Raw genomic sequence first — 25,766 nt, forward strand, 5'->3', positions numbered from 1 at the left:
ACTATTGCGTTACTTTTTCGTTTCTCGCCCCCGTAACCCCCCCCCCGTAACCCCCCCCCCGGCCCCCACCTTCTCAAAGCGTGTTTCATAAGCAGTGTTGGGCAAGTTACTTTTTCACATGCATTGTACACACTTCTAAAAAAAAATGTTGCTGTGGGACAAAGTGAGACTAGCCTCCAATCAAATGCCATGTATGTAGATATTATGTTTATATAGTGGATCAAAGTGGATATAGTGGATTTTGGAACTTTTGATATTTATTTATTTTACTGACGTGGATAGGCACTTTTGCCCAGGGCATAATGTGCATTTCACGATTACATTCGTTCCTTTAATTTCTTGAAGGAAAAAGTAATGTCTATACTTCCATTTAGAGAAGGCTACTTTTGGATTATTTGGGCTCGTCGCCATACCTGTCTCTCGTTGACTGACTGGCTTGTGTTGTTCCTTGTGTGTCCTGTCCTGTCCGACTATGCGTTATGATGGGTCGTTCGCATTTCATGAGTGATGATATGTCGTTCGCGAATGAGCTTTTGATGGGTCGTTCGCGATTCGCGAATGAGCCGACTCTAAGAGCCGGCTCTTTTAGGTGAACGTCGGGAGCTGGCTCGCATATCTGAAGAGCCGACTCTATTTTTACAAATTTAGCCTATAGAAATTAAATAATTATGTAATAAAAATTTAAATATTATAGTCAAAGTCATTTAAAGAGCCGTTTGTGAGCCAAAAGAGTGAGCTGAGTCAAAAGTGACTCTTTTCAGTGAGCTGAGTCAAAAGAGCCGAATGCCCATCACTACTATGCGTGCTTTCGAACACCCGCCCAACTCTACCTCTGATTGGCTTACAATGACATTTTACTCTACCTCAGTCGTCAGCATGTATGCGCTTGTCTCGTGCTCTGCCCACTAACCAAGGAAGAACAGTAAAAAAAAAGTATTTGCCTCTCGCTCAGAGATCTAGTTGGTCTGATGAAAAGAAAACAGCTTCATCAGTTATAGTAACGCGCCGCATTTTTTGGCAGTAACGGTAACGGCGTTATTAAGATGAGAAGAGTAATCAATTAGATTACTCGTTACTGGAAAAAGTAGTGCCGTTAGTAACGGCGTTATTTATAACGCCGTTATTCCCATCACTGTTTGTAATTAATATGGAACTTAATAGGTAACCAGTGGAGAGATGATAAAATTGGTGTTATATGATCATATTTTCTTGACCTAGTAAGAACTCTAGCGGCTGCATTTTGCACTAACTGTAGCTTGTTTATTGAGAATTCAGGACAACCAGCTAATAAAGCATTACAGTAATCTAGTCTCGAGGTCATGAATGCATAAACTAAATTTTCTGCATCAGAAATAGATAGCATGTTACGTAGCTTAGCAATGTTTCTAAGGTGGAAAAAGGCTGTTCTTGTAACATATGAAATGTGAAGTTGCGGTCTAGTATAACACCCAGGTATTTTACTGTAGTGGATAAAGTAACAGGACATCCTTCTAAATTAAAGTTGTATTGTAAGAGGTTTTGTGGGCAGTTTTTTGGACCAATAAGTAATACCTCCGTTTTATCTGAATTTAATAGCAGGAAATTACACGTCATCCAGTATTTTATATCTTTAAGACATTCTGTCAATTTAGATAAGTTAGTGCTTTCATCTGGTCGTGATGAAATATATAATTGAGTGTCATCAGCATAACAGTGGAAATTAATTCCATGTTTTCTTATAATATTACCAAGTGGCACCATATATATTGAGAATAGCAGAAGGCCTAACACCGATCCTTGCAGCACTCCATAGTCTTCTGACGTTATCTTCGATTTTTCCCCATTTAAACTCACAAAATGGTAACGGTCTGATAAGTATGATCTAAACCAGCTTAATGCCTGTCCCTGGACACCAGTGTAGTTTTGTAGTCGATCCAAGAGTATTTTATGATCTATAGTGTCGAACGCAGCGCTAAGATCGAGTAGAACTAGTATTGAGATACAGCCTTGGTCAGAAGCTAAAAGTCATAAATATCATAATATCATAAAAAACACTTAAACTCTATGTCCTCGTTCAGACCTGGATAACGGAGCGCATCCAGCTGATGAATCCAAAATGACTCATGCTGGTTTGCGGATCCTATCACCACCTCTATCCAAAGGTTTGACATGCTCCAAGACCTCTCTATTTTTAGTAGAGAATCATTCTTATTGTGCATATGTAGGAAGTTTTGGGCCATCTGATAGTCGGGGGTACTGATACGAATAGCATATTTATGCTCCGCCAAACGATCACGTAGACGTCTTTTAGTGCGACCTATATAAAACACATTCTTACATGGGCAAGATAAACGATAAATAATAAATGTAGTGTTACAGTTTATAAAGTCTTTTATCTTGAATGTTCTATTAGATTTAAAATCCACAAAAGATTTCGAGGGAATGATATTACTACAATGGGGACAATTCATACAACGGTATAACCCAATAGGTCTCCTAAGCCAACTTTCCTTCTTCTCAGGGGGAAGATAACTATGTACCAACTTATCATGAAGAGTAGAGATCCTTCTGTAAGAAAATAAAGGGGTTGAGGAAAGACCTGTTGGAGGGTAGGATCAGAATTTATAATGGCCCAGTTATCCTGAATTATCCTTTTTATCTGTCTAGCCTCCCTACTATATTGTGTAACAAAGAAGGGGCGGGATTGATTATCTGTCTTACGTCCCTTCTTAATCAAGGTATCAGAACGATACAGGGATTGAGCTCTGGAACGTGCATGAGCGACGATATCTGGTTTGTAGGCTCTTTTAATAATACATTCTGACATAATATCTGCCTGTTTTTCAAAATCAACATTATCGTCACATATACGGCGTAACCGCTGGAATTGGCCGAAAGGTACATTATCAATGAGATATGGAGGATGGAAGGAGTCAGCCCTAAGGATGGTGTTTCTGGAGGTCTTTTTTCTGAAAATCGTGGTATGTAACTTCCCTTCTGGATCAATAGAGATGGTTAGGTCTAAAAAATCAATAGTGGTTTTGGAGTATTCTAAAGATAATTTAATATTCCTATTGATGGAATTAAGGTATTGGTGAAACTCCAGAACCTGAGTGTCAGTACCTTTAAAAATAAATAGTAAATCATCAATGTAGCGACCATACCATGTTATACAATGATAAAAAGGATTAGCCGAGTGGAGGACATGCAACTTCTCCCATAACCCCAAATACAGACAAGCATAATTGGGTGAGAAGCAACAACCCATTGGAACACCAATCTTCTGTTTGTACAGCTTGTCAATAAACACAAAGACATTATTGTGAATAATAATAATTCGAAGATGGTGAAGATGGCGCCGCTATGTTTGGCTTGCCACTTGCTTCTCTGTTTTTTCATGTTTGTTTTTGCTACCGTCTCGCCGATTATTGTTTACGATCGCACTACGCTGCTGGAATTGCGTTTTACAACTAATCACCTCCTAAATGCCCAATCCTTCAAACCACCACCGCCACTGTTGACATTAATTCCTTCTTACCTGAGACGCACTATCTGTCTGCTATCAGGCAGTAAGCGTCGCAGAAGACGCGGTCGGAGAAGGGGGTTACATGTCAGGCTGAGGACTTACCTGGATTCTCCGTCGTCGAGGACTGGAAACCAATCAGGTCTTGGCAGTGCTAGAAGATCGTGGGAATGCTACCGATGGCTTCGGCCGGTTAACTCCAACACTGGCGTTCCATTTCCGTGTACCCGCCGCGTCAAAACATCTACCCGGGGTTGCGTCCAAAGAAACCTCCGTCCAATTCCTCGTGTGACATCGCCGCCTGTCAACTCGACCACGTTTCGCATGGCATTATGTAACACCAGATCGCTCAATAACAAAACATTTGTCCTCAATGATGTCATCTCCTCGTACAATCTGGATTTGTTTTTCCTCACCGAAACCTGGCTTCCCCCAGGTTCCCCCAGGTCCACTAGAGGGTATTCCAGCTTTGAGTTACAAGCATTTGTGCTCACACTACCCTGTCCCATCTTATGTGCAGTAATCTACCGGCCACCAAAACTAAATAAGGATTTTTTAAATGAGTTTTCAGAGTTTCTGACAGAGTTTCTGGCAAAGTTTGATAATATTTTAATCTGTGGGGATTTTAACATTCACGTTTGTTGCCCCTCTGATAAACCTGCTAATGATTTTAAGGCACTTTTAGATTCATTGGACCTTACCCAGTCCATATCCTGTCCCACTCATAGGTTGGGTCATACTCTTGACCTTATTATCTCTCGTGGGGTGATAGTGTCAACCTGTGAGGTTCTGGATTTTCCCATCTCTGACCACTCTCTCATACGGTTTGACATCTGTGCTGTTCCTCCTGCTCCCTCATCCACTGCCCCCCATCGTCGTCGCATTATTACTTCATCTACAGTCGATAACTGTGTTGCTGCCTTCTCTGTTTCTGACATCGTCTCCACTGCTGAACTGACATCGCCTCTATGTCCTGACCTTCTCCTCTCCTCCTTCCACACCATCTGCTCCCAGATTATGGACTCTGTTGCGCCCTACAAGGTAAAGACGACCAAAGGTCCATCCGACCCCTGGCTCAACGATTCAACTTGGGCCCTCAGGCGCCAGTGTAGACAGGCTGAGCGAAAATGGAAGAAGGATAGGCTGCAGGTGTCACTGGAGATGTTTAGAGACAGTCTTGCCACCTATCAGAGAGCAGTCAAGGAAGCTAAAGGACAGTACCTTTCTAATCTCATCAATAGCAATAGCCACCGCCCTGGTATCCTGTTTAGCACTATTAATTCTGTCATTTATCCGGTGTCTGTTGTTTTGAATGATGTATCAGAAAAAACATGCAATGCATTCAAACAACACTTTTTGGACAAGGTTTCGTCTGTTAGGCAAACAATCACACAAGCTCCTGCTGTTGTCTTTTCCTCCCGAGCGACGCAATGCATGCTGGAGAACTTTGATGCAGTTACTCTGGAGGACCTCAAAAAAGCTGTCCATGAGCTGAAGCCTACCACCTGTCCTCTAGACGCTGTTCCTGCCAGGATTTTGAAAGAGGCTATTGACATCGTAGGTCCTTTTCTCGTCACCTTCATAAATAGCTGTCTAAGTTTGGGGACTGTTCCCACTGCTCTCAAACACGCTATTGTTAGACCGCTGCTCAAAAAACCCAACCTAGATTCCACCATACTGTCCAATTTTCGACCAATATCTCATCTGTCACTTCTGTCTAAGCTGATGGAGAAGCTTGTTTTCTCCCAGCTTCAGTCTCACCTACAACTGCACGTCATTAGTGATAAATTTCAGTCCGGTTTCAGGTCCAGACATAGCACTGAATCAGCGTTACTGAGGGTCCATGATGACATTCTTGGAGCTCTGGATAGTAAAAGCTCTGTGGTTTTGGTCCTATTGGACCTTACCGCTGCATTTGACACCGTGGATCATTCCATCCTCATCTCCCGTCTTCAACATTTTGTTGGTTTGCAGGGCGCAGTGCTCAATTGGTTCTCCTCATATCTCACTAACAGAACTTTTTCAGTAATGCTCGACGACTTTTCCTCCTCATCTGCCTCTCTGTCATCCAGTGTGCCTCAAGGATCCATTCTCGGTCCTGTTCTGTTCTCTCTCTATATGCTGCCACTTGGACAACTCATCTCCAATCATAACGTTCACTTTCATTTCTATGCAGACGACCTCCAGATCTACCTTCCTGTGATTCTGAACAATCGTTCTGCGCTGGACCCCCTCTATAACTGCCTTAGGGACATTAAGCAGTGGCTTTCCCAGAATTTCCTTCATTTGAATGAAGGAAAGACGGAGTACATCCTGTTCAGCCCTGACTCGCCCAATAGTTCTTTCAGTTTTGGTCCTCTAACACCTCAGTTTGCACCCACTGCACGTAACTTGGGTGTAATTTTTGACAAAAATTTGCAGTACGACAAACAGATTAGTGCTGTTGTTAAGGCGAGCTTTTACCAGCTAAGGCTTCTCAGTAAGGTCAAACCATTCTTGTCCCGAGCTGACCTTGAAAAAGTCATTCATGCCTTTATCAGCTCGAGGATAGACTACTGTAATGCCCTCTACACTGGACTTAATCAATCATTTCTTAATCGGCTTCAACTGGTTCAAAACGCGGCAGCACGTCTCCTCACTAACACCTCCAAACGCTCGCACATCACCCCCGTCCTCCGCTCGCTCCACTGGCTCCCGATACGGTTTAGGGTGGAGTATAAGGTCCTGCTGTTCGTGTTCAAGGCCATCAATGGTCTGGCCCCGGTCTACCTCGCCGATTTAGTAACGGTCTATCATCCACCCAGAACTCTCCGCTCATCTGAACACACCTATTTGGTCATTCCCAAATTTAAATATAAAAAGTTTGGAGGCCGGTCATTTGCTGTCCAGGGCCCTAAACTGTGGAACGCTTTACCAACACTCCTACGAAGCATCACCGTGTTGAGTGCTTTTAAGTCGCAGTTTAAAACACATCTGTTCAGACAAGCTTTTAACATGTAATCTCCGACTCTGGCTGATATTTTTTTTTTTTTTTTTTTTTTTTTTTTTTTTTTTTATTGATGCTTTTACTGGAAAGCGCCTTGTGCACCTTTTGGCTGTTGTAAGGCACTATAAAAATAAAATTTGATTGATTGATTGATTGATTGATAATAAACTCAGTGAGTTGTACAATAAAATGAGAAGGAGGTCTGGTGTTATTTCTATCAGAAATAAAGTGTTTCAAGGCGTGTAGACCCTCCTCGTGGTCAATGTTGGTATATAAAGACTCAACGTCCATGCTAATTAAATATTGGGATTCAACATTACCTAAATAGGATAAACTGTTTAGAACATCCACAGTATCTTCAACGAAAGAAGGGAGAGTCCTAACAAAAGGCTTGATAAAAAAAATCAACAAACTTGGATGATGTGGGTTTTGTGTCTTGACTGGACTCTTGACCGGTATATCGCTCAGGCTTGTTCCTTGGAAGACCTCTTTTCCATTACAGGCTTGTTCTATTTGACACCTCCCGAGTTCACATTACCCGCGAAGCCCTCGTCGTCTTCGCCGCTGGTCCGGTCCAGCCCCGTCGAGCCCGAGCTTCACGTGAGCCCCGCCGAGCCCGCACTTCTCGTCTGCCCAGCCGAGCCCGAGCTTCACGTGAGCCCAGACGAGCCCGCACTTCTCGTCTGCCCCGCCGAGCCTTCTGAGTCAAGTGCCGCCAGTGCTGAATCTAGCAAAGTGAGTGATTCAGACCAAGTGATTGAATCAAGCCCAGTGACTCGCCGTCACAGGAGGAGGACTCGTTCGGCTCCCCAGGCTCCGGTGAGTGTATACAGACGCCACGCCCTGCCGGCCCCGCCTCTGCGCCTCGCCCTGCCGGCCCCGCCTCTACGCCTCGCCCTGCCTGCACCCTTCATGCTCCGGGAGGCCTTTCCTGAACCCGTGGATTTCCCCAAGTATTTTTTTGGGGGGGGGCAAGGGTCCGGTGAGGAGACCATGAAGGCTGTACCGCCATGGTCGTCTACAGGGGCTTCACCGCCCTGGCCTTCGTCTCGTCCTGCTCCGCCCTGGTCTGCTCCGTCCTGGCCTGCTCCGCCCTGGCCTTCGCCTCATCCTGCTCCGCCCTGGCCTCCGCCTCGTCTTGCTCCGCCCTCCATCCCTCCCCCAAGACCGCCTGTGCTTCACCGCCCTCCTGAACTTTTTTAGGTTTTTTTTGTTTTGTTGGGCGCCAGGAGCCGCCCTTAAGGGGGGGGGGGGGGTATGTCATGATGTGGGTTTTGTGTCTTGTCTTGTCATGTTCTTTGGTTCCCTGTCTTGTCTATTAGTTATGCCAGGTGTTTCTTATTATCCACGCCCCCTTGTTATCCTGTTAGCTCGTTTGTCTATGATTATTTAAGCCCTGTGTTTTTGCCCTGTCCTTGTGAGTTGTTGAATGTTTGATGTCGACGTTGGTCGCTTCTGATTCTGAGTCCTGTATCCCAGTCTGAGTCTTTGTCTAAGTTTGTAGTTTGTCTAAATAAAGCCTGTACACTGCGTTTGGATCCAGCCTCCTTCCCGTGCTTCTACCGCACCACATTACAGATCATCTCAATGGGTCGCCCAGGGGGGGGGTTATCAAAAGGGGGTTTTTGTACTTTCGGAAGTAAATAAAATGTTGCCAAGGACGGGTGTTCAACTGTCATATATTTCATTTCACTCTCAGTAATCCATTCCGAATTTTTGGCATGGGTAAAAATATTATGAAAAATAACGGTCAGTTCAGACAAAGGATCACTAACAATTCTTTCATAATGCTTGGTTTCTAATTGTCTTGTCACCTCAAGGATATACATGTCTTTAGGCAGGACCACTACAGCCCCACCCTTATCAGCAGGGCGGATAATTATGTCATCAATCATAGAGAGCTCCTTCAGAGCCTTGCGTTCACTTATCGTCAAATTCGATTTGTTGTGTGGGTCTGGACCGAGTATCAAAAAATGTTTGCACATCAAAATCCACTTTCTTACAGAAGGCAACAAGAGAAGGATTTGATATCATAGGAGTAAATAGGCATTTAGGTCTAAACAGAGGATACGAGTCAATGCTGGGAGTACTTTCAGAAACAGCTAAATTGTCAGGTGTGCCGTCAGGAGTAATGTCAGAATTAACACCCATCATGGAACAACCGTAATTGTATCCAGACTTATGATAAAACATTTTTAAATGTAAATTCCGGTAAAATCGGAATAAATCCACTCTAATACTGAACAGACTAGAAGTATGAGTGGGTGCAAAAGACATTCCCTTAGACAGTACACATAGTTGCTCGTTGGAAAGAGGCGTATCAGAAAGGTTAATTACCGAGGATATTTCTTCCTTGGTAACGATCTCAGTGTTGATGAACGAGGACGTTCCTCTACCTCGGCAGCCCCGGCGTGTTTTCTTGGACCGTGATGATTGGTCTGGAGTCGCGGCCAATCGTCCTCCAAAAAATGATCAGAAAACGTGGTCGGTTCCACCGATACACCTGTCCTCTATTCCTCTACGTCGCGTTTGAACTTCCGCACCTTCATCTCCTTGATGGTTGTCTTGAGTTTGAGTATTTCCTCTCGGATCGTTTGTTGAATAGGGACCTGTTGTTCCAGAGGGGTGGGTAGGGAAGACTCAATGTCTCTGATACGGGATTGGATTTGTTCCCTCTCTTTCTTGCCCTCTTGTATGAGCAGTAGCATCAAGTCCATTGAGCATTTATTTAAAATAGACTCCCATTTCAATTTAAAGTCAGTATCCTCACTGTGAGTAGAGGGAAATTTAGACAGGCGTAGCCCGCGAGGGATGCGTCCTTCTCGCCAATAATCAGTAAGTGACACCACATGCCATTTGAGCTTCATATCTTTCTCTAGAAGTTTACGCAGTTCAGGTTTCTTTGTTGAACAGTCAGTATACACGACATTCTCAACATGCGTGAGTAAAGAGTCTGTAACAATAATATTTCGTCCTTCATCCGTAGAAAAAGAGTGTGTCTCCATGGTAAATCACTCACTAAACGCTGAAGCCTAGCGGAGCAAGGCCTAAGTTGAAACCAAAAACAATGAACTGTAAAAGATTCAACCAGGCGCTCAGGTAAAGTTATGAAGTCCGTGATAGGTGCTCTTGGGGTAGGAAAAAGATCCAAAGAAACGAAAAGCAGGTCCCAGGCACTCAGTCAAGTTTTAAATGAGGAGAAGGATAAAGTTAAAAAGCCTTTATTAAATATGGCTTAAATCATTTTAAAAGTACAGGAGTCAACATGTTTCGACCATGTTGTCTTCTTCAGGGCAAAGTAACACAAAATATGAGAATGACGCCAAATTATAAATTAAGTCCCACATATAATCAGAAGGAATTCAATTAACCTAATAAGGCCTAATACAATCAATTAACCCAATAAGGCAATCAGGTCTAACAAGATAGGGGAAACCAACATAACGAGTACTAAAGCAGGTGAAACTAACAAAGAAACAATAAAGAAAAATATCTCCACAGAAATCTCGCTCAACGGAGGTTATCTGGATAACGGAGCGCATCTCTTTTCTTACTCTCATTTTTCTCTCCAGATAACCTACGTTGAGGGACATTTCTTTGGAGATATTTTTCGGCCTGGTTCTAATGGCCGAATTTCGCCATTTAATTCGCTCCTGAGAAACGCGATAGAGTTGATAATGAGCAGCTTAACAGTGATAGACGTCGTAGCCTATTCCTGGTAGACGTGGATCAGCTGAAAAAAAAACTCAAAACGTGACAACACTATGCATTTAAAAAATAAAAAGTTATTTTCCATTTTAACTAAGGATGCACGATATATCAGCCACCATATCGGTATCAGCCGATTGGCTATGTGTTCATTTTTAATGTTATCGTTATCGGCAGATAAGAACATTTGGCTGATGATAGGCTATATTAAAGGTGATAAATTGTATTATTTCCTTCAGCTGAGACACTTAAGATGCTGTTCAACATGATGTTTTTGAATTGCTTGAAATATGATTGAAATCACTTAAAAAAAGAAAAATGTGCAGCAGAAGTCTGTCATATCAGCTACATAAAACTATAATAAGAACATCATTATAATTGTGGGTTTGGTACATGGCTTTTAATGGTGAGACTTCTATTTTTGTAATCAGGCTCTCAAAAATTATATAAAATGTGTAGGCTATTTAGATTAATTTATTACTAATATACCGGTTATCGGCTTTCAAATATAAAGGATTATCGTATCGGCTAAAATGTTCATATCGGCGAATCCATATAATTTAACCTAATAATTTTATTCTTATAACTAATTAGTAATTAATTGTATTCACACTGACAAGGACATCTTATAGCCTGAAGTGTAACATGCAAAGGCGCATTACCGCCACCAACTGTAAGGAGTGTGGATCCGAATTTAATAATTTATTTATTTGAACTAAACTATTGTTGTGAACTAAACTCTATTAGCTTGCTCTACTTTATAAATGACTGATGAGTTATTCTGGCCATGATGTTTTGAGACCAACTTGGGATCAAAACTGTAAACATAAAATTACAATGTTATTTTCATGCATTTTAGTTTGTTCTTGTTAGCAAAAATTTGGCGGACACACGTCGAGTGTTTTGCTCGTACTAAAGGTGAATGTTAGTGACTTTCTTCATCACATCTTTTCTTTCCACATAATGAATGAAAGGCTGTGATTCTTGCCTGACATCTATGCATGGAAGAAAATCATATCAGTTTAAAAACAACATGAGGATGAGCAAATGATGACTGTATTTTAATATTTGTGGATGAATTATCCCTTTATCAAACTGTTAAAATAAATGAAAACCTAAAAAGTAGATGCAAATGTAAGTACAATAATGGCACACTAGATGGCGACATCGAATACAGATTTAGACTCAACCTTCCTATCTCAAATGCACAATTTAATTTATCAAAGCATTTCTCAGAGAGAGAGAAAAAAAAGATTATACGTTTGTTACATGGTCCACATGGATTCTGTTTTATTAAACCCTCATTTCCCACTGGTTGCATAATGACCAGAATCACACACACACACAGACGACACACTTACAAACACACACTCACTCTCTCACACACACACACACACGCGCGCGCGCGCCTAAACTCACTCTCACTCTCTCTCTCTCTCTCTCTCTCTCTCTCTCTCTCTCTCTCTCTCTCTCTCTCTCTCTCTCTCTCTCTCTCTCTCTCTCTCTCTCTCTCTCTCTCTCTCTCTCTCTCTCTCTCTCTCTCTCTCTCTCTCTCTCTCTCTCTCTCTCTCTCTCTCACACACACACACACACACACACACACACACACACACACACACACACACACACACTGTCTGTAATGTTTTTAGAGCTGTTTTATGAATTTATATATTTATTTCCAATATTATTTGCAATTGAATTTGTGTTTAATGAAATAGAGATCAATTTAAACACACTTTCAGTGGGCCTACAGCTATAAAGGTCACGCAAAAATTATATTCAAAGTCACAATAGACGCTTTAATATTAAAATCATCACAAACAGTAGTCTACCTGATATTATTATCGTGATACTGTAAAGTTGTTCCAGCATATGGAACAATATGGCAAGATTAGATTTAGGCTATATATCAAGTTTGAGAGTTTTGAGACACAGAGTTATAAAGTTCTTAATATGTTACTAGTTACAAAATTATCTGGTCTCCCTTGTGAAGAAAAAAAACATATAATGAGGTGTAAGTGAAATAAATGATAAACTCTTTAAAGAAATTTTAATCATGGTCTCTATTTGCAACCGATAAAGCAAAATGCATTAAGTAAGCTGTCAGATTTAACTAATGAACTATTCTTTTTTTAACCTTTACATTTCACGCACGTTTTAGACGTTTCAGTGCACTGTAAAAAAAAATATTTTTTGGTGAAGTAAATACTACTGAAAAAAAAACATTCTAATTTACATGAAAAAGTTAGTTCAGGCAAGAATATAAAAAAAACTAAGTAAATTCCATATCAGTACTTAATTCAAGCGAGTAGAAATGAAAGCGTAAATATCAACTTAATAAAATTAAGTAAAAATTACTCAACTTTTCTGATACTGGGGTTCCCATCATGCACTGGACCTTGAATAATTAATGAGGTTCATTTTTCACTGGTTTCCAGCTGTATTTACACTGTTTTATCATTGCTTTTGTTGTCAGGATTAAACTTGCCATTTTGTGACATTTGAGTAAATTTTCTGCTAAAAATGACACATTCAAACACAAAAACGATCCATCAAATGTTACCGCCATTGTGTATTGTCTACCAAGTATTGAGGTCTTTGCATTCACATCATGCTTAACATCTGACATGATGAAGTATAAATCCCTTAGATACTCTAAGTAAAGCACAAACTATAAATGACTGCTATAATTCAATAAAATTGTTTGAGTGAAATATAATGCAAAGGAAATTTCAACTAAATCGATATTAATCAACCTTTTACTAGCCAAGTTAAAATTACTTATTTTCTTTGTTACTTTCACTTAACTAGGTTAAGTAAAATTTACTTAATTCCATATTCCAAGTAAATTTAACTTAAAGATTTCTAATTAAAGCTACTGATAAATATGTTTAGGTTTTTACTTGGCAAATCTTTATAAATTTACAAGCATTTTCTGAGTGCAAAAAGTTGCCTAGCTTTTTTCAAGTAAATCCTACTCCAAATTTTTTTCATTTCTGTTGTTGGGATAGAACAATACAACAAAGGGAAATAAAATAAAATAATTTATTTTATTTTATGTATCTATTCATAGGCTAGGCTACATTAAATGATTCACCACATTTTAAGCATTGACGTAACTTTATGTCTAGTCTGAATTAAGCTATTGCTTTCGATCTTTTCCTCAACGAGTTGTCTAATAGAGAGTGAGGGTAAAAAACAAAAGAATATGTCATATTTCATCAAAACAAAGTTGTGTTGTTTTGATCGCGCGCGTGCACCTGTTTGCTGAGGAATGTCGCGACACACTTGGCCCCGCCCACTTACACTTGTCCTCCCATTCTGATTGGTCGATTCAGCTGTCCGTCTAGCTCTATCTGCACCTGACTCTCTCTTCTCTTCTTTACTCGAGAATGTGGCGCAAAGAACAGCCTTTAAACATCAGCTATTCATTCCACACTCAACATCTCCCGCGTAAAGCTCGTGCTCGTGGCCAGAAGGCAAACCTAGTTTCCTTTTAAAGACCCAAAATACGATGCCAAGATCTTTCCTGGTGAAGAAACACCTCACGAACAAGAAGCCTGACTATGGAGTGCTGGACTCAAAGAAACACGGTAACTTCTTTCAGACTCGGACTAAAACACTATATGTCAGGCTTGTTCAAGATGTGTGTGCAATACCTAATATAACTGTTTGTTTGTTTCATAGTTGAGTTATTAATATTATTTTATACATTACAATTTTTAACAAATATTTTTTCGCAGAAATAACATTGGATAATATAATTCACTTTTTTTGGGTTAATTTGAAAGGTATGTGCCTATGAATGGGGAGAAAATATTCGTTTTTAATAATTATGACTTAATACAATTCTGAATGAACAAATTAGTACAAATCTTATAGTTGAACGTGGACAATATCACAGATGTTATAATCTTAATTGTGACTAGTGCAAAAAAATATCTATAAATGAATATTTACTTATAGTAGGCTAGTCTTTCAGTTAATATGATATAATTCAAAATGCATGCATGGTAATAATTATACAAGATTTAAGATATATACAGCATGTCACTGTTTAAAATGTGTCGGCTAGATTCAGACATGCTTGTATGATCAGCTTTAGATGTTTTATACTCATGATGAGGAGATAATGAGAGAAGGATGGAGATATGAGTTTAGCAGGTGCAGAATCTCTGACAAAAGAGGGGCTCGTTGTGAACTCTCAACACAGAGTAGAAGAGCTGAAGAGGGATCAACTATTGTTCAACAGTATCTTAGAGAGAGATTAGACATAAGAAAAAGAGGAATAGACCTTATAGTAACTAAAGAGAGAGTTATTTTTACTATTTTGTGACTAAAGTCTGTATTGGCTTTATTGGCTGCTTGGGAAACCCATCGGCTCAACTAACTATAACTTGCATTTTGTTTTAACAAAGCCTTAGCCAGTAATTTTTTTAAGCAATAAGGTACGAGAGGCTGTGCTGTATCGTGAATAAGTAGGCCTAACGGCTGGAGGGCGTTGTTAGGCACGACGCGAAGCGGAGTAACCCCTTCAGCCGTGATTTATTCACCATACAGCACTTGCCTCGAGTACCTTATTGCTTTTATAAAACGGTTACCACACAATAAAAATATTAAAGTAAAACAAATATGTATTAGTGCAACTTTCATGAAGTAAAATCACTAAAAGCCTTCCTTCCGCTAGAAAAAAAAATAGTCCCTGACCGTGAACAGCAACAACGTTCCAATGTGTAATATCAAAGTCCTTTTAGGCAAGTCATGCCACTCGGCCGCCATCTTGGTAACGCCTCCGGGCAGCTATTTCCGACTAACAAGACCAGGCTCCAATCTAAATGAATGGGCAGAGAGTCAGAACTGCACTTTCACTGGTCATCGGGACATAAAAACTGCATGTATAGAAACAGCAGTAAATTATCATAAAAATCGCTGAAAAAGTTTGATGACTTTGCCCCAAAAGAAGGTCTAAAACGCCTTTTTCCCCACAGGTTCTCCTTTTACTGCGCATGCGCAAGGGTTCACGACACCATCTTCATTTACGTCTCTATCCAGAATGCCGGTGTCGTGCTCTACAGCACATACTTAGAATGTAAGGTAACATATTTGTGGTCGATATAAAATGCTTTAACTACTGTAACAAGGTTCAGATGTTATGGGAAGAAGGAGGCAGGAACCGGCGAACATTCAACCATTTTAATAAATAAACAAATACAAAAATGGAAGTATGCCAGCAGCCCCGGACGAGCTGCTGGCCACACAAAACAGAAACAAAACACAACATAAAATCAGGCCTGTTCCTCTCTCGATCTCCATGTCGTCGCTCCTCCTTTTATGCCTCCGCTCCTCCGTGAGAGATACGAGACCGATGCGTCGCGCAGGTGCCGCTCATCAGTAATCACCCCACCGGCCTCGCGCCGCTCTCTCACGTCCCTTGTCCTCGGCCTGCTCGCCACAACTACCTTGGTAGACCGGTGTCTTCGCGTTGTTATCACCCTCTTCCATGTGGATTCCAACACCATGGCACAAAACAACTCGCTGTCGCCAAATCGTCTCCGCTGTCGCAAACCTCAACTGTGCGCATGCGTCAGTGGAACCAGACGATAGGCTTTCCAGCGGGAGGGGCGGGACAAATGCATACAACCGCCATCTTTGACGTTACGGGTTTTCCCTATATAGTTGTATTGAGGATTGAGTCAGTGGCATGTCTCTATATAAATAGTCTCTGGTTATATGCAGGAAAGCTCAAATAAAAACAACATAGGAACTGCAGTGTTGCGCAGTGATAAATAGAACCATTGGGTGAAGCGGTCATAGCCGTGTTTTATCGTGAATAAAGCACAGCTATTGACCAATCAGAATCAAGGATTCAAACTAACCGTTTTATAAGTAAGCAATAAGGTACGAGAGGCTGTGCTGTATCGTGAATAAGTCACGGCTAAAGGGCGTTTCGCGTCGTGCTGCAACCCCTTTAGCCGTTACTTATTCACGATACAGCACTTGCCTCGAGTGCCTTATTGCTTTTATAAAACGGTTACCACACAATAAAAATATTAAAGTAAAAAAAAAAATGTATTAGTGCAACTTTCATGAAGTAAAATCACTAAAAGCCTTCCTTCCGCTAGAAAAAAATAGTCCCTGACCGTGAACAGCAACAACGTTCCAATGTGTAATATGCAGGAAAGCTCAAATAAAAACAACATAGGAACCGCAGTGTGCGCAGTGATAAATAGAACCGTTGGGTGAAGCCGTCATAGACGTGTTTTATCGCGAATAAAGCACAGCTATTGACCAATCAGAATCAAGAATTGGAACTAACCGTTTTATAAGTTTTCATATACAAGTTAAATTTATTGTGTTAAATGATAAATATCCAGCTTATTTTGCAATGCGAAGCTGTTTCATGTGAACATGCAGGACTTCTGATTCATTACAGGAAATATTGAGAAGAATGACAAAATGGAGTAAATGTAAAACTATTTGTGCAACAAACCACACTCTAAAACATGGTTTGGGTAAAATATGTACAAACCCAACCATTAGTTTAAATGTAAAAAAAAAAAATAATAATAATTTTGTCAATATTTGATTGTTGAAAAACAACCCAGCAATTTTTAGAGAATAATAATTGCACTTTTAAACATTTTATGACTGTAAACTATTCTATGGCAGTAAAGTACAATACCTGGAGCATCTTGCACATTACAAAGATCCTTATTACCGCTCATAGAAGAGACTTTCCCAATGCCAAGATCCATGGACACATTTTCACAGGCAGTTGGTGAACATGTTTGAGTCAAATATCTCAACTTTTGATGTAATTTTTTTATTTAAAATCCCCCTGTGTTGAAAATCCAGCTTTTAATGTTGTTTATGTGTCTATGTGGTGTTTTTAATATGCTTTAAGACACACCATGTGTAAGTTCATAAGTCGACAGCATTGCTGAGTATTTTCTCCTTAAAACTGCAGTGAACCAAAGACAGTCTCAAAAACACGGTTTGAAATCGCTGGTGTTTCTGACGTCACAAACGACCTTGTAACCAATCAGATCAACGTGTGATCGTCAACCAGTGGATCTCTGAGCTGAGTGAGTGAGTGGAGGCGGGGCTCATTTGCATATTCATAGAACCGCGAATACTAAATGAGGCAAGGGTGTCGAGTTACATTCAAGATATTTTAAGGCATGAAGAATTTTTAAAGGAAAAAACATTTAAATATGTAATTTTGGTGATTAAAGATGAGTTTTAAGGGATACAATTATTGATTACAGGGGGATTTTAAGTTTTAAACCCAATGGTTGGGTTTGTCCATATTTGACCCAAACATGTTTTGAAACAACCCAGCATTTTTTAGAGTGCAGTGAGTTCATGATTAAGATAAATAAAAAGCGGATGACAACAGAAGCCTCGCACATTCAAGTTACACTCACTCTTATGTTAAAACTAAGATGGATAATGGGAAATCAATCATGTTTAAAGGCACATTTTATTATTTCAGGCTTCAGGGTTCATTAGTTAACATTAGTTAACTACCTTCATTAACATGAACTAAAAATGAACAATAATTCTTCAGCGTTTATTAATCTTAGCTAATATTAATTTCAACATTTACTAATACATCATTAAAATCAAAGGTTGTATTTGTTAACATTAGTTAATGCACTGTGAACGTACATGAACAAACAATGAACAGCTGGATTATTATTAACTAACATTAAAGGTGCAAAACGCAGGTTTCTGAGTTTCTGCAGAACTACGCCCCCTCTGGCGACAAGTGAAATTGCAACCAGAGTTGTGCACGCTCATAGACCACACGCACACGCACGCATGCACGAGCTGTTCATAACTAAAGGAGCATCTGCTGTACAGATCTTTGGTGTACAGTACAGCCAAAATGTCTTTAGAGGTAATAAAGTTATAAATCTGCAAGTCATTTCAAATATATGGAAGGAAAGACATTTGAGTAAATTACTCTTATGTGTGAGGGGAAAACGGGGGTAGTAGAAAACTTTGTTTATGTGTTTACTGTATCTGTATCCACCTATGATTGTATTTTTATGAAAACACGTTCATGAACAATATAATTGATTACTTCGCAATAGTTCAAAATAATAATCATACCGTACACGGTTGGTCAACAACGTTCATTCAAATGTCTCAAGGTAATAAACAATCAAATGTCACCATGACGTTTTCATAAAAGCCAAAACAGGCTAAGCTGCCGAAGACTTGCGGGGTTCAGCCTGTGGTATTGATCTGAGAATATTCCAATAACAATACATCCTTTTTCTTGTTAAAATTTACTCAAAATTTGTGTCTAATTATCGGTCATATTTTTCAGCATGTTATCAGACTCAAGAATCTTGAACTGTTTTGCTAATCACTAAACTACATGTAGCGCTGATTTATTTAGTAGATATTTTGACAGGGACAATACACACTGACAAACATTAATGTGAAATGTGTCAATACTTGTATTGACACATTAACATGTATTTTATCACAATACCAAAATATTTTACGTTTTCCTCGTTTTGATAGAATACGAGCTCTGACCAATTTGATGTTACTGTGGAGAGAAGCACTGAGGATAGCAGTGACAGCAGTGAAAGGATTTACAATTTACTATTTTTACCGAAAAAGACAATATAGCCAATGCAACGGCGTTCTTCCTTGTTGGTCCGAACACAATTCCTAGTTTATGAAACTGTTCACTGACAATGGTATAAAATCAATACTGATTGTATATGTATCTAGCTTACGCTAAAGCATTACACATTTTACGCATCGTCATTTGTTGTCATACATAGATTGGCCGTATCAAACATTAGAGACTGGGCTATATCTTACCGTTTTATCAAGAAAAGAGCCAACTGAGGATCCCGTTTGAGACCAAGAGCAGACCGGAGATCTCTCCATTTGTTGAATACCTTCCCGAGGTTGACTCTCGTACTCCGACGCCTGTCTGACTCCAATTTGGCCCTTTTGGTGGCACTAGACAAATTTTTTCCTTTTTTTCCTTTACGTGGAGTTTGCATTGGGGTTTGGAATGGACTACAAGCCGGTCTCTTTGAATCTATCTTCCACCTTTGACGCTCGAGTTGTCTTCGCTGATGCTGAGAATGGCGGCTCCGGCGAATACACAAACTTGCGAGACAGCCTGGTGAGCGTGAACGCGCATGAAGTCACGCCCAGTCTCAAATTCGAGCCCGAATCCCTCTTATATATTTTACTGTACAGGATTATAGAGGCAATCTCAGTGTGCAGAGAAGGGCTCATTCAGCCCATCAGGCAGTTCTTTAAGCATGTATAGGAAGAAAAACAGGTATTTTTAACATGAAAAGTTGCGCAATGCACCTTTAACAAAGATGAATAAATAAACAAATGTATCGCTCAATGTTAGGTCATGTTTGTACATTAACTAATGAACCTTAGTGTAAAGTGTTACCAATAATCTTTGGGAATCATTGCTAGAGATTTATTTAAATGTTGACCAATGAATTCAGGTTATGTTATAAGACCGATCTGATCATGTGCATTACATATCTCCACAGATGTGATTCATTTTGAATCTTCAAGCTCCAAACTCAAAGCACTGAATCCTCACGAGACTCTGTGTCTTTCGGGATTGAGCTCACCTTTACGGATGAACCCGATCGGATCAGGGATGTACGTTCCTCCACAGAACCCGGTTCTGGGTCTCTCTTTCCCTTTCCATGTGACGTCCAGTCCTCTCTCAGATCCACAGTCGTTCCCGCTTTCCCACCGAGTGCTTCCAGATAGCAGCGACGGATGCTTCGACTGCCGGAGAGCGTTCCTGAGCTTCTCGAGTCTGACGGACCCGAGGCAATGCCAGAAGTTCTTCATCTGCAAGTTCTGCGAGAAGGAGTATGTGAGTCTGGGAGCGCTGAAGATGCACATCCGCACACACACTCTCCCGTGTGTGTGTAAGCTGTGCGGGAAGGCCTTCTCCAGGCCCTGGCTGCTTCAGGGACACATCCGCACACACACAGGTACAGATTCGGGGAGGAAAAGTTGTCACTCAAAAAATGTGTCATTTTCTGAACATACACTCTTAATAATAAAGGGATTTTCACAGTGATTTTTATTTGAAAAAAACTGAGAACTACCAAAAAAACTGTAAAAAATTTTTTTTACATTTACGGAAAAAAAACTGGCAGCTGATGTGGTTGCCAGAAATTTATGGTAAAAAAATACGGTAGCAACATTTTATTTAGGATTTACAGACTTAACTTAAATTTGCAGTATAAAAATATAATTTATCGATATATTGATGTACTAATATCTGTTTTATACCATTGTAATACACTGACACATCCGCACACACACACAGGTACGAGCAGACTCGGAGGAGGAAAAGTTCTCTCAACATACACTCTTAAAAATAAAGGTTCTGAAAGGGGATTTTCACAGTGATGCTATAGAACATTTTTATTTGAGAAAAGCAGAAAATGAAAAAAACTGTAAAAAAATTCATTACATTTACGGTAAAAAAAAATGGCAGCTGTGGTTGCCAGAAATTTACGGTAACAAAATACGGAAGGAACATTTTATTTAGGTTTTACAGACTTAACTTCAATATATAGGCAAAAAAATGTGTTACTGTAAATTTAAGTACTAATATTTGTTTTATACCATTGTAATACACTGACATATCCGCACACACACAGGTACGAGCAGACTCAGGGGAGGAAAAGTTTTCTCAACATACACTCTTAAAAATAAAGGTTCTGAAAGGGGATTTTCACAGTGATGCTATAGAAGATTTTTATTTGAGAAAAGCAGAAAATGAAAAAAACTATAAAAAAAAAAAGTTACATTTACGGTAAAAAAAACTGGCAGCTGTGGTTGCCAGAAATTTACGGTAACAAAATACTGAAGGAACATTTTATTTAGGTTTTACAGACTTAACTTCAATATATAGGCAAAAAATAAATTTACTGTAAATTTAAGTACTAATATTTGTTTTATACCATTGTTATACACTGACAACCTTCAATCATGAAAGTCACATGATGAATCAAAGCGCATCATAAGCAGCTTTCCCACACACTGAGAAAGTTAATACTAATTTAAAGAAGCTGCACAGTCACTCACACAAACACTAAACACCATCATGGTAACACGTGAAATTTAAAAATTGCAATAAGCATTAATTTAACAACATTAAATGTAACATGAAAGCCTAATGTACATAACTGAAAACTAAGAATAACTATGAAGAAACAGTTATTTCAACAAAAATACATCAAATGTGAAGTGTCTCGCATGGAATTTTGCGAATGTCAATTTACGTTTTTTCACTTTACATTTTTTTAACTTTCTGTTAAACAATTAACAGTTTTTTACCGTTAAAATCACATATGTATATGTATGACCATAAATGACAGAGTATTTTTAGGTCTATTTAGCTACTGTGTGAAAAAAATCCAGCAAAACGTGCCGGCGTGTTTGTCGACCACAGAGGGTTAAAATCACAATATTTTTATTTCATTTTAATATGCAAAAATATTTATATAAATGCATGGAAAAACAAAAAGCTGACAGGAAAAAGCGTAGTATCTGTTATTAATATTTCATTGGTTCTCTCTTAGTTTTGCATGTGTTCATAATTTCTTTGTGTGACCAAAATTATGTTGGACAATTTGGCAGGTTGCATTGCGTTATTATCAGAAATAAAACAAACAAATGGGGTGAAGATGTGAATTTTTCTAGGCATATGTTTTTATATACATGTTAAAAAATGATATGTTAAGTTAAGTCTGTAAAATGATACATCAGTGGAGGAAAATACTGTTCTGACATGAATCTGTCACTCAAAATGTGTCATCTCACCCTTCATTCTTAAAAATAAAGATTTTTGCAAAGAATCTTTTTTTCTTAGTAGCCTATGAACATTTTTATAATCTAGAACATTTCCCCCTATAAACAACCTTTTGTCCAATGGAAAGGTTTCAAAGATGTTAAAAGTTCTTCATGAAGCCGTCGATGCCAATGAAGAACATTATTGGTGGCACTTTATTTTAAGGTGATGTAGTTACATGTATAGTAATAACAGTAAAGTATGCATAATTACAAGTAACTAACCCTAAACCATAACCATAGTAAGTAGCCTATATGTAGTTAATTAATATTACTCAGTACTTATTTGAATAAGTACAATAACTACGTAGTAACCCCTTTATTTTTAAGAGTGTTCTTTTCATATTTTCTGCTTGTGTGAAACACAAAATGAGAATAGCTGTTTCCATCCAAAGTTGCGAATATAAATTATGCGTAAAATTGAAATATCGCATAACACATTTGTGAATAAAGCAGCGTTTCCATCACGTGTTCAAGAGAACAAAATCATCTCCTCCTGGAAAACTGGCGCAAAATATCAGTAATAAAAGTGTAAGTTTCTGCAATCTTTCTCTTTTCCCTCCATCATAAACGAGTGTCTCGAGCGTCAGACGAAACACAGTAAACGCTGTCATGTTCTCTGGCGATTATAAAATCTCGCAAGGGCTGCAATTTTTTTTTCGTTTTTTAATAAATATAATGCACAGTGATGACGCTGCCAAATCTTGCGCGTCGTGTTGACACTGTTCTCCATTTTTTTCACGCAATGAAAAATCCTGAGGCAAAGAGGACACTGACATCGATAGACAAGATAAGGCAGGTTACTTATTATATGAAACAAAGTCTCAGCTTTCAAATTATATCAATTTTATTACGAAATTCAAACAATAAATACGGGTTTAGCGCTCTTTAATATGACGTGCCAGATCAGCACCTCGGTTCAAGCAGCACGTGCTGTGAACTTATCTAAAGCTCTTCTTTTAGTTATTAAATCAATTCGAAAGACCTATTATGGAAGATACTAGCCTACAACTTGCTAAAATGTGTCATTTCTCATGTAATCACTCAATCAGTGCTTCAACCAAAGTGCTGAAATAGGTCAATAAAACAACTGGAGAACAATAGCCTGTCACGTAACGTAACATTTACCTCAGAAAAGCCATTTAATGACCACAGCCTAGCTAGAAAAATTAACTAGGCATATAGAGAGGATCATTTTTGCTAAATGCACTATTACATATTATAATTTTACTCATATCATTAAAAGATTATAAAATATTATAAAAACCGCATTATATTTGATTTGTTAATTTTAACCTTTAATAATAATACCAACTGCATGTATTTACAGCATTAGTGAGAGATTTTTCTTTGAGAAAAATTAACTGTCACGGGAAGGAACGAGAGTGGAGACAAGAGCAGGTAAGTGATGTTTATTTACAGTGAATAAAGTAGCCAGAAAGTCACAGTCTCAGACACACAGGGACGGGCAAGCGATGCAGGGACCTTGATGGAAGCCGGTGACGTGATGTGATGAGGGTGAAGTGTTGATTTCCAGTCCAGAGAGTGCTGTAGAATTATGACGAGGAACACGAAGATATCCGGGACATGAACGCAGGTACAAGAAACAGCCAGACAGGAACAGGAACGAACACCAGGAACACATCACAACGATCTGACAAGGACGAGACGAAAACAGTGAGTATAAATAGGCATCGCTGATCAGGTTCAGCTGGTGCTGGAATGGAATGCAGCTGGAGCCACTGATCAGCGGTACGGACGGGAGACCACGCCCACACTCACACACACAACAACAATGACACGAGACAAGAAGGATACAATGAATTCAAACACCGTGACATTAACATGTAGCTTTATAAGTTAGCCTACCTAAAATTTATCCAAATTAATTGATGTAAACATTGTTACATGTTGTTACTAAACTTTGTTTGGTCAGCAAATGTTTTGAGAATCACAATACAATTATTGTGATGCTTTAAAAAAAAACTTTTAACAATCTTTTCTAATGATTTATATTCATAGGCTGCCTGTTGAACATGGGGTTGTGCTCTTATATTTCTGAACTCTAAAAGTTCAGATTAATGCATTTAACTTTAAAATGTAGAAAACTGTTCTTGCCCCTAGAAGAACTGAGGTCCACCCCTCATTAGGGCTGTCTCTTTTGAGAAAAATCAAATTCAATCAAATATCAAGCAATTTATTCGAATATCTACTTTTTTATTTGAAGGTGCATCTTTTACAGTCGTTCAAACAACTGTAGAGTGAAGGGTGTACGTTTTTACTTTTTACAGTTCAAATTTAATAACTAAAACATACTCTATTGCTCTCTTTAGGCCATTTTTGTTGGATCATTTATAATTAGGCAATAAACATTATGCAAATGAGGCACAAAAAAAATTAGGCAATGTTTAAAAATGTAGTCTCACTTAAACTTAGGGAAAATGGGCAGTTATAATGTAATAATAAAGTTATTTTTCCAATACTTTTCACACATAAAAATACGCTCAAAGAGTGACAATAGTTCTATAAGAGGATTTGGGGCCTTCATATTCACATAGGGCCAGGGACGGACTGGGGCTAAAAAACAGCCCTGGACTTTCTCCCAAATAGGCCCATCATCCAGCCATTCGCCCCTAGCCACTAGGATGTCCTGATACTATGCCACAATACTGTAACCTATATCAGACAAGGTATTCACAGCAAGTAATATCTCAAAAACAATGATGACAATTGGGGTTTTGTTGAAGCCTCAGTCTTCAAATAAAAACAAAACAATGTACAATGCCATTACATCTGCATTGGAAATAAAATACAAATAATGAAATGTCACTGGCTACAGAAACCCTAATTACACAAACTTGTAATTATAAAACATTTAGTTACTATATACCAGGGGTCTCCAACCTTTTTGTGTGTGAGGGCTATTCAAGGGATAAAATAATCTAGAAGCTATACTCAAAAATATTTATTATACATATAACATGGTGGTGTTTTTTTACCTTACCTTTACCTTTACCTTTACTTTTAACTTTAACTTTTTTATTTTTCACCATCATATGCGAAATAATAAAATATCTTGATATTCTGGTTCAACAATTGGTGAAAAATTTGTAATATATATATATATATATATATATATATATATATATATATTATTCTCTAAAAACCTATTGTAGCATAAACATTTAGTATAAATATTTAATGCAAAATAAATAAACTGCCATAACTTCTAAACAAAAACATTACTGCATTACATTTAATAGCCTACATTTATAGGCCTACATGACTATTAATATAACAGCATTTTTAATATGAATACAGGCACATTTCTGCCAAAAAAAATGGTTTTACTAAGTTACAGTTAATTCATAAGTTGTGGAGTGAAATGTCTTCTAACTGGTTTGTTCTTGGAAAAATGTTTCACCTGTTTTTTTGCGTCAAGATGTTGAGAATATCAGCGCTGTTTAATCTGGCTTTTAACTAGCTTAAATCACAGCCATCTGTGGGTTTATAATAGAGATAGAGAATTCTGCGCTGAATTGAAACGCTTCTCAGCGGATCGCGCAACTCTGTGTAATAATGTCCGCGTGATCGAGATCAGTCCGCACAGCTGCTTCGGCCGCGATCGCAGTTTTTTGGGCCGAGCTGATAATGCTCCGCGCTGGCATCCAACTTAAAGGTGCATTGCTG

General features: G+C 38.9%; 1 protein-coding gene across 1 annotated transcript in view; it reads left to right on the plus strand.

The window, feature by feature from the left end:
• The first annotated feature begins 13,529 nt into the window (after positions 1-13,529).
• snai3 (snail family zinc finger 3) overlaps positions 13,530-25,766 on the plus strand; it is a 16,435-nt gene continuing 4,198 nt past the window's right edge. The window contains exons 1-2 of the mRNA XM_056234827.1: positions 13,530-13,789; positions 19,748-20,206. Of these exons, the coding sequence (XP_056090802.1) occupies positions 13,711-13,789; positions 19,748-20,206 (538 nt within the window). The 5' untranslated portion in view covers positions 13,530-13,710. The remainder of the gene's footprint in view (positions 13,790-19,747; positions 20,207-25,766) is intronic.

Source organism: Rhinichthys klamathensis, unplaced genomic scaffold, assembly GCF_029890125.1.
Source record: "Rhinichthys klamathensis goyatoka isolate OS25496 unplaced genomic scaffold, OSU_Roscu_1.1 h1tg000406l_1, whole genome shotgun sequence".
Taxonomy (NCBI): Eukaryota; Metazoa; Chordata; class Actinopteri; order Cypriniformes; family Leuciscidae; genus Rhinichthys; species Rhinichthys klamathensis.